This window comes from Schistocerca cancellata, chromosome 3 (genome assembly GCF_023864275.1).
Source record: "Schistocerca cancellata isolate TAMUIC-IGC-003103 chromosome 3, iqSchCanc2.1, whole genome shotgun sequence".
In the NCBI taxonomy this organism is placed as follows: Eukaryota; Metazoa; Arthropoda; class Insecta; order Orthoptera; family Acrididae; genus Schistocerca; species Schistocerca cancellata.
Genome location: NC_064628.1, coordinates 562,096,986 through 562,107,563, shown reverse-complemented (window position 1 = coordinate 562,107,563; position 10,578 = coordinate 562,096,986). Strand labels below are relative to the sequence as shown.

Here is a 10,578-nt window from a genome sequence, read left to right as displayed (position 1 = left end):
CTTTGAAGGAACTTTTGCGCTGTACAGTGATAGCAGATAAAACGTCTGACATATATTATTCAAGTTACGATTTATGCCTATATTAAGCATCCTTTTACTCTTCTTTGGCTAAAGAACGAATCTTCCGGAACCGCGCGACTGCTACTGTCGCAGGTGCGAATCCTGCCTCGGACATAGATGTGTGTGATGTTCTTAGGTTAGTTAGGTTTCAGTAGTTCTAAGTTCTAGGGGACTGATGACCTCAGATGTTAAGTCCCATAGAGATCAGAGCCATTTCTTGAACGAATCTTCATCTGTTGTTACATATCAGCTGATTAGCACGCAGCGGATGGCTATCTAATCGAGACATAACAGCTCCAAAACTGATGTCCAGATAAAAGCCGTTGCTTTTCACCCGGCATCGCTGATTGCTGTCTGACGGCTCTCTGTTTCGCATCACCAGTAGTCCACTCCCGTGGGAAGTATCCACAGCTATGAAGCCGAGCCGTTCATCGTTTGCATCGTTAATGCTCCTCGCTTTTGCAGTCTTCGCCAAGGTAAAACATTATTCAATCCAATGCATCTATCGAAACGCTAGTAAAATTAAAAAGTATGCCGTTATCATACGGACATACAGAAATACGCAAGTTGACAGGCCAAAATATTAACCACCCTATAAAGAGACATGCTCTGCCCTTTGGAGCGCTGTAGATGTAGACCTGGAACCAGGGTGTAATGTGACTCTGCATCGCTGATGTAAGTTCTGGCATGGGACTGGTGCGCATGTGTCATTCGAGTTTGTATAGTGAACGCATTAGGAATCGTTGACGTGCAGGCGTGGCAATATGTCCGCGAGCAGCCATCGTCATTGGGTGAGTCCTTGACGACACCGTGAGTGAAGTGGCCCAGTATGCTGCTATGTCAAAGCCGACTATCCAATGTATCTACATGGAATAGAGTAGCACTCGCAGCCACGTAACACGGTGGAAGAACAGTGGCCGCAAAACGGCTCTAATCGTCAGGGACTGGAAGCGAGTATCACTCTTGGTCAGTGACAATTAGTTTCTCACCAGACAGGAATAGTTTCCGCTGGCAGTGGGTGCAGGGTCATCTCGGCCAGCAACCGAGCGAACATTACGAAGTGATCCACATGTTACATTTGGAGTCGTGCATCCCGCAATTTGCCATTCCTTATAGCGACAGATTAAGCTTCACTTCTTCAGTGGGGAAAACAATAAGACAGTAGCTGACCGCAGATGTGTGGGGTGGTCCGAAGAGTAGCATTTTTATCTTTTTTGAAAGGACATAACGTGTTGAGAGCACCGAAGGTCCAATGAGGTGCTTATCTCGCATTAGGTGGAGGATGTATTTTAGATTGGAGGTTGGTCAGTGAGATTTTAGAAGTGCTTTTCGTACCGTGACATGTGCTCGGTCATTCATGATACCGTGAACATGAGCCAGAATATTTATTTCAACATGTTCTGTAATCAGCTGCTGCCATTTTGTTGATAGATTCATGAGGAGTATACTTTGGTGCTTGCTACAGCAGTCTTCCAGGATGATAACAGCTATGTAAATAGGACTGCACACATACGACCCTGGTTTGACGAAAATTCAGACACCCCGCCGCAGTTTCATTGGTCCGGTAAGTCACCCGACCTTGATCCCACAAAAAATTTCTGGGACCATTTGGAGCAGGGACTGAAACGTAGCAGTCAACAGACAATTTGGCAGCTCTACGGGACATGGTATAACCAGCAGCCAGTGGCTTCTGCTGTATGTGGGAAGCTTTACTAAAACTTGTTGACTCTCTTCCTCGCCCTAAGTCTTAAGTGAGGTCGTTATCACGGTATTGGTTTTACAGGGTATTAGTGTGATGTCTCCTGGGAGTGGGCGGGGGGTGACTAATGTATGGTAGTGTGCAAGCATTCTCTGAAATGCTGCTCTGAAGCTGAATACTGAGACAGACCGAGTTGTCCATTTCTACTATGATGAATATTTATTGCTACGTATAGCGATATTTATTAAGCACTTATGCTGCCCACTCACAGTGACGTTACTACCTCTCAAAAACCTGAATAACTACGTTCTGCAGCACGGTTTGCTGCAATACATACTGGAAAAGAGTCTACATCTACATTCATACTCCGAAAGCCACCTAACGGTGTGTGGCGGAAGGTACCTTGAGTCTCTTCCAGTCTCATATCGTTCGTGGAAAGAAAGATTGTCGGTATGCCTCTGTGTAGGCTCTAATCTCTCTGATTTTATCCTCATGGTCTCTTCGCGAGATATACGTAGGAGGGAGCAATATACTGCTTGACTCCTCGGTGAAAGTATGTTCTCTAAACTTCAACAAAAGCCCGTACCGAGCTACTGAGCGTCTCTCTTGCAGAGTCTTCCACTGGAGTGTATCTATCATCCCCGTTACGCTTTCGCGATTACTAAATGATCCTGTAACGAAGCGCGCTGCTCTCCGTTGGATCTTCTCTATCTCTTCTATGAACCCTATCTAGTACGGATCCCACACCGGTGAGCAGTATTCAAGCAGTGGGCGAACAAATGTACTGCAACCTACTTCCTTTGTTTACGAATTACATTTCCTTAGGATTCTTCTAATGAATCTCAGTCTGGCATCTGCTTTGCCGACTATTAATTTTACATGGTCATTCCATTTTAAATCGCTCCTAATGCCTACTCCCAGATAATTTATGGAATTAACTGCTTCCAGTTCCTGACCTGCTATGTTGTAGATAAATGATAAAGGATCTTTCTTTCTTTGTCTACATTGAGATTCAATTGTCATTCTCTGCTTAGGATTTTCTGCCAAGTTAGTACATAGAACTTTACTTTGGAATTCATTGAACGCCTCTCGCATTGCCCTCCTCACACTACATTTCGCTTCGTGTCATTTTTGTTTGTCTGCAAGGGTTTGGCTATGTTTATGTTTACTCTGGAGTTCCCTTTGCTTCCGTAGCAGTTTTCTAGCTCGGTTGTTGTACCACGGTGGCTCTTGTCCATCTCTTACGATCATGCTTGGCGCATACTCATCTAATGCATACTGTACGATGGTTTTGAACTTTGTCCACTGATCCTCAACACTATCTGTAGTTGAGACAACAAAAATGGCTCTGAGCACAATGGGACTTATTATCTATGGTTATCAGTCCCCTAGAACTTAGAACTACTTAAACCCAACTAACCTAAGGACAGCACACAACACCCAGTCATCACGAGGCAGAGAAAATCCCTGACCCCGCCGGGAAACGAACCCGGAAACCCGGGAGTTGCTTGAGACAATACTTTAGTGTTGAGCCGTCAAGTACTCTGAAATCTGCTTTTTGTCACTTTTGCTAAACAGAAAAATTTTCCGACCTTTTTTAATATTTCTGTTTACGGCTGAAATTATCGATGCAGTAACCGCTTTGTGGTTCAAATGGTGCAAATGGCTCTGAGTACTATGCGACGTAACTAATTAAACCTAACTAACCTACGGACATCACACACATCCATGCCCGAGGCAGGATTCGAACCTGCGACCGTAGCGGTCGCTCGGTTCCAGACTGTAGCGCCTAGAATCGCACGGCCACTCCGGCCGGCAACCGCTTTATGATCGCTGATTCCCTGTTCTGCGTTAACTGTTTCAAATAGTTCGGATCTGTTTGTCACCACAAGGTCTAATATGTTATCGCCACGAGTGGGTTCTCTGTTTAACTACTCAAGGTAGTTTTCAGGTAATGCACTTAAAAAAATTTCACTGGATTCTTTGACCCTGCCACGCGTTATAAACGTTTGAGTTTCCCAGTCTATATCTCGCATATTAAAATCTCCACCCAGAACCATAACATGGTCGGGAAATCTACTCGAAATATTTTTCAAATTTTTCATCAGGTGCTCTCCCACAACAGCTGCTGAGGCAGGGGGCATATAGAGGCATCCAATTACCATGTTTCAGCCTGCTTTAACCGTGACCTTCAGCCAAATTATTTCACATTTCGGATCTCCGTCAATTTCCTTCGATACTATTGCACTTTTTATAGCTATAAACACGCCTCCCCCTTCACTGTTCAGCCTGTGTCTGCGGAGGTTCTGGAAGGTACCGACGGGGACCTGCTGCCATGTCTACTCCAGCAACATGGCCAGCTGTGCTAAGTTTCTCCGTTGAGGATCCACGGTGCGAACAGCCAGATAGAGATGGCCCCACGTATTCTCCATTGGCTTTTAATCCGGGGAGTTTGGTGGCCAGGGCAGTAGGTTAAACTCATCCTGATGCTCTTCAAACCACACAGCTCCTCGTACCGAGTAAAATCAAACAGCATGTCAGGCTGGACATGACCCGAAGGATAAAAGCATGCTTGTGCTGAATCACTGTGCTACCCACAATGACGATATCATCTACAGAATGCCATGAAAACATTCCCAGACCATTACTGGTTACAACGTGTTTGCTTTCAGATGGTTCATGCTCTACGAGCCAACGATAATCTGTCGATGGAACACAAGACGTGATTCATTCGAAAACGCCACTAGTCGTTACTCAGTGCACGTCCTGTTACGGTGCCGGCCTGAAAACTCCAGCCTTTGTCGCCGTGAACAGCAGTCGGCATGGGTGCAACAACCATTAGCTGTTTTTTCAAGTTATAGAGGTCATCGGTTTGTACTGACGCAGTTGACAACAGTATTTTAAACCGTAATATCTCATTCTCTCTGTATCGCGTATAACAGCTGTTTCTTCTTCTCCACACAGAACTTCATATACAAACACAAAACTCCCTTGAAATTAACTAGGAATGATATATGAATATGACTCGAAGTACTTGGTAGTACCTCACAATGCATCAGACATGTAACTCATTCATTATGATAAAGTTACTAGCTCTGCATCATCTCACGGTATATTCAAGAAATCCTGTTCCTGTTGCACGGCTCACTTCATATTCGTTTTAAATGCTGGTTGTTGAAATATTCTACTCTTAGCGATTTGAAGAACAAGTTTCCTCGTTTCTTGTCAATATCTTTTGCTGTTGCAGATATTCATCTAGCTATGAAACTGTAAAGAAAAAGCATCTTCATCTCATTATCTTAATCATGGCATTCAGCTGAACTTCATCTTTGTCCAGGGAGAAGATGTGCTGGTGACCGTTGAGCAGGGTGGTCTGCGAGGAACCACAGCCACGAGCGTCTACAACACCTCTTACACGGCCTTCCTGGGCATCCCGTACGCTGTGCCGCCACTGGGGAAACTGCGTTTCCAGGTAAGAGTTCAGCTGACTAGAAGTGTGGTTGGATATTTGTGAGAAACCGTCTTGTTACACAGTCCACACTGGTCTCAACACACCATGGAATCCAGAGAGTCTCAAAAAAAAATAATGTTTCGAAGCTCTGCAAACGTGTAATGAAGTGGTGAAAATGAAACAGGGAAATCCAGTTTCAGACAAATAATACATGCCGGATCTTGGAAAGTATCTGAAATATTCAAATCGTTTGTGTCAGTTTATTACAGTACAAGTAAAATTAATACAATGTGTGACTATCTTGTACAGCAATACTGCACATTCAGTGGTGTAAGATGTTGTTAAGGGTGGACTGCAAGAACTCAGTACAACCATATTGATCCTCTGCTTTTAACAATTTGCAATCATGGAAGAGAGATGCGGTAACTCGCATCCCCAAAAGCGATCGAACCATACCCTACAACCAGTCATCATAGGTTTTATCGCCCTAAGGTTTGTGTAATGAAAGAGTATTTTCATCAGACGAGCTCCACTTTTATTTGTAAAGTGTCTTCCGTAGTAACACGGGATACATATGTTTCTACACTTTGCTATTTATGGATTAAGAACAATATTTTCTGATACAGTCGGTGTGTGTGTGTGTGTGTGTGTGTGTGTGTGTGTGTGTGTGTGTGTATGAATGTGGGAGAGTGGTTGGTGGTGTGAGAGTGTTGGATTGCAGCATAAATGTGAGTAGGAGGGGAATGAAGATGGACAGTAATGGTTTGAGGTTTTTTTGGAGGGGTAGTGACTACAGTGAACGTAAGTGGGATGAAACTGTAATGCTGAATGGGAACTAGTCGTTGGAGATGAGAGCAGAAGGGATGGTATTGAGCAGGCGATCCATGAAGTGGTGTGATCATTTATCTATATTTAATGTTATACTAAAAAACTGCATTCACTCGTTGATAACACTGCCAGCTTACACAGAAAACGAATGAATAGAGAGATACAGTTTGCTGAGTGCGGCATATATGAAACTACGGAACTATTTATCTTCTCAAGTTTCACAAACCTGAGTTGAAGTACAGAAAATACCAGATCTGTATGATGAAAAGTGGATTAAAAAAAGTCGAAGTATTGCCAAAAGTGAATGGACAGTCAACTCTCTTTAGACCTGAGCCTCAGCTAATAGTGAAGTAAAAAGTATTGATATGCAAAATATGGAAACAAGAAGCAAAAGAGCCTTGAGTTAACAGTACTGTAATTTTACAATAAAATACTGTTTCTAATCTACAAATTTCAAAATTCTTAGACATACTATATATCCATACTTCCAGTTTGGATATGGAAGATGCTTTATAAATATAGGCGAAAAGTCCATCCTAAACTATCAGACCTTACTGCCACTGCGTTATTTACGAAAGAAATAAAACGACTTGGATAAGCTCAGAAGTACAATGTCAGAATACATACAGGCGAAAAATACACTGGAAACCGCCTAGCTGAGCTAGAAAGCATTCTCGTAAGGGAAAATAGAAACAAAACATGCGAGGCAAACATTGCTCTAGCAAGAGAGTTTGTAAGCAATGAAGTCATAAATGTAAAATGCAGTTGAAAGAAAACACTGGAAACCAAATCAACATAGACTCCATAACACTGACAAGTCTCAATACAGAAATAGGTTTGTCACCAAAAGTATAATTATGAAACCAAAATAAGATTTAACTAAAAGGTCCCATAAGAAGTGGACAAACGCTGTGGATGAGACTGAACACACGTTATAAGGCAATGAAGAAAGAAAACTGTTCCCATCGATTCCGAGGTTATCTACCTTCTAATGCAACCGAAGTTTCACGAGAAAGATCTCCCAGCCAGACCTACAATGAACTATAAATGCTCTCACATATTCACTTGCAAGAGAAGTGTTGAAAACTTTATCGCAAATGTATATATTACAACAGGGCAGAATAATAAGGAACACTAGACAACACATTCAATACGTAAAAGATGTGTAAATTTCAGATGTAGCCACCTACCTGACATGTGATATAGAAAATATTTATCTCAATATACCAAAACACAAAATACCTGAAATGAAATATTAGACTGCCACTTGAATACATCAAAGAATGAATCGATCTGCTTCAGCTAGTAACAGTACAGAACTACTTCAGTCCAATAATGAATTCTTTTTGCAAAGTGGCGGATTACCAGTGGAATGCTCATTGTCTCAGACGATAGTAAACATTTATGAAACATGTAGAGCAGGTCATACTTAATAAAACAGTGCTGAGTAGTTACAATATTCTACACTGTCTTAAGTATATAGAAAACATATTGTTAATAACAGATGCACTAAGTAGTAAACCTGAACAGTTGCACTATGAAAGAAGTTCTGTTCATGATTAGATAAATTTTGCAATAGAAAAAGAGCAAAATTAATGGTTATATTTTTTGTACATCCCATACAGGTTCAAAACAAAGGGGAGATTCGTTTACCAAAAACCCACAGTAATAAATACAACAGTACACAAGACATCAAATCACCCAACACACGAAAGTAAGCAGAATTCTGGTGCGTTCTGCACCGAAAAAACACTGTACCATGAGACACAGACATTTACCAAAAAGTCATGAATACCATATTACAAAAAGCCAGAAACAATATATACAAAAAAACATAGTAACAAAGGTGATGAATAAAACTACCGAACATAAAAGAGCAAACACCCAGCTAACACCAACACAGGAGCAAACTCCCACACAAACCAATGTACAAGACACTAGAACAGGAACAACACAGAGTGGGAAAAAAAGGAAACAAAAGATGATGTACAATGCCATACAATCAAAAGAACACACACTGAATATTTACGACTTTCAGAAAACAAAACATAAAAAGAGCTCACCAAGGCAAAAATTCAATAAAAAAATATTCTCCATAAGCAGTATAACATCAGCTCTTTATCAGAAACCAGGAGTACATCATGTAAAATGTAATACATGTAAAGGAAGATGTACTGTATAGGTCAGACCATGCGAACATTTGACACCAGATGCAAAAAGCATGTAAGAGCGTGGAAGTACAAGACAAATCATCAAGATACAATTATCACCAGAGACAAAGACATGGAAATCATTAGAATAAAAAACGATAAACATTTCGTCCTAAAAAAAACTACCATATTCACAAAAGCACAAAAAAGGCATTGTAGGTAGGCTGTGAGCTAGGTGTTTATTATGGAATGAATTTGACGTAAATATGCAGAAAATGCTGTACATATATACGTGGAATTAAGTGGGTTTTCTGTGCAAGAGTAGGCATAGTTAATATAGTTGCTAAAAGAAATATCGAAGAAAGGTGATATTTAGCCATTTCTTAATATATATTGTAAGACTATAACAACAGTAGGTATAGATGGTGTGAAATATTTCGTTTTGAATCTGGAAAGAAAGTGAGAAGTAAAATAAAAATAAGTCGCCTTTATTTACGTCAGTACATCTGACGATACAGAAAGACAGACAGACACAATATATTCTTATATATACATATAGTTGTATGGAATCTTGGAAACAATATAGAGCCAGACTTCCACACATGTTTACAATCATAAAGCAAGGGGAAATCAATCGAAACACTTCTTTAGAGGTGAGGTCATATCCACATGTTGTATTTCTATAGACTGTCTAATTCCTTATTAGTGATTCTGAGCAAAATGATCTGTGTGGAAGAAAGAAAAATGAAACTATCAAATGAACAGGTAGAAGAGGCAACAAACACGATAAACCTCGAAGGAGTGCGTCTACACATAGTCACATGCCAAACCAAAGACTAAAGCCACTGATGTAAAGCTTTTGGAATGTGTATTATGTAACCATGAACAGTGAATGTTGAAACCAATCAATGCACTTTGTAACGGTACCATCAGTCGCCTTAAACGGTAATCGATGGTAACGTTATACTTCTGCTAGGAATTTTTGAAAAGTTGATCGTGAGACAACCAAATGGAAACGGAGCAGTCAAACTGAGATTCGTTTCTGAAATACTCCAGCAGAGTGTAAATAATAGTAAACGGTGGGTCAGGAACAGACGTTCTCCCAGCTCTAAAGCAAGTTGTAACATTACGTATTAAAACAGGTCGCCAGCCTAATTAGGCATTCTTGTGTCAAGCAAAATGGTAAAGCAGATTGCAGTGCTAAGGCTAACCTAACATTCCTTGTCACACACACTAAACTATTTCCTTAGATCTGTTCACACTATAACACAGTAGTCTAATATTGCAGATAAATGTGCTACTAACTTGTAAGTCAGAAAGGCAAATGGCCAATGACATAGTAAACAGCAACATATGCCTCTCAACAACACGTACCTTAATTGAAGAAGGTGCAACAGTTTATAAAACAAAATACCGAGACACATGGAAGTAGTAGTAATACTGAACAGGGAAAAGCTTGGAATGATTCTGAATTTAAATCAGAGGGTCTGCTAATGATCATAATCTATTACTTCATTGATTAGTATAGGGTCTCTATGCTTGTGCATTAACCAACTTCCATTAGAATAGATAAGACAGTAAATAGTTTTTCGTAAACTCGGATTGAAGCAACTAACCATAAAGCAAATCTAACACATTCAGAGCCTTTCCATTGCTTCATTAACTAACTAGCCTAGTACATAAGGATCATTAAAGGTTCATGGTTCGAAGAACCGTGCTCGTTAACAAAACTACACCAGTATTTATGAGAAAAGATAAATATTCTTCTCATTAATTATTAATTAGTTAAAGCACAGTAAACTATAACTCTTTAAATAACTAATGTGTTTTCATAAGCAGTTTTTTGATTTACTCAAAATTATAATTGGCTGAGCAAATGACAACACAACATTAAATTCAAGTTCAACCACTTTCTCATAACAAATTAGGACACTCAGAATTAAATTTACTAGGATAGGATTCCTGTCGAGGTTTGTGATTTGGGATATTCACGGGTGTAAGACAGTGCTTTTAGTAACACTACGATTATTATTATATAATCAACCAAATTTCATAATTTGCTGGTCCATTTACAAAGTGCCAAATATAAATAATTTAGTGGGATACTGGTGCCACTGGTGGCGCAATTTGCAGTGGCTGTTACCCTGGCAGCGATGCAATCATACCAATATCGTTGCGCTCGCTCTGTTACATATCTTATGGCGATGGAATTATATTTTCATAAGGCCAAAAACCGCGCAATGATAATGCAGCATCCGAGGCCCATAAATATTGCCCTTACGTTCTTCTCGTCTCAAAACTTCAGGAATATGAGCTACAATGACCCGCTTCTGCTATCGAGGAACACTGCTCAGCCTAGACTCCTTACCTTCACAAATCACGAGTTGCCA

General features: G+C 40.4%; 1 protein-coding gene across 1 annotated transcript in view; it reads left to right on the top strand.

Annotated features, from left to right (window-relative positions):
• The first annotated feature begins 420 nt into the window (after positions 1-420).
• The window catches only part of LOC126175412 (cholinesterase-like), a 70,167-nt gene continuing 60,009 nt past the window's right edge, over positions 421-10,578 (top strand). Inside the window, exons 1-2 of the mRNA XM_049922211.1 lie at positions 421-536; positions 5,097-5,231. Of these exons, the coding sequence (XP_049778168.1) occupies positions 474-536; positions 5,097-5,231 (198 nt within the window). The 5' untranslated portion in view covers positions 421-473. The remainder of the gene's footprint in view (positions 537-5,096; positions 5,232-10,578) is intronic.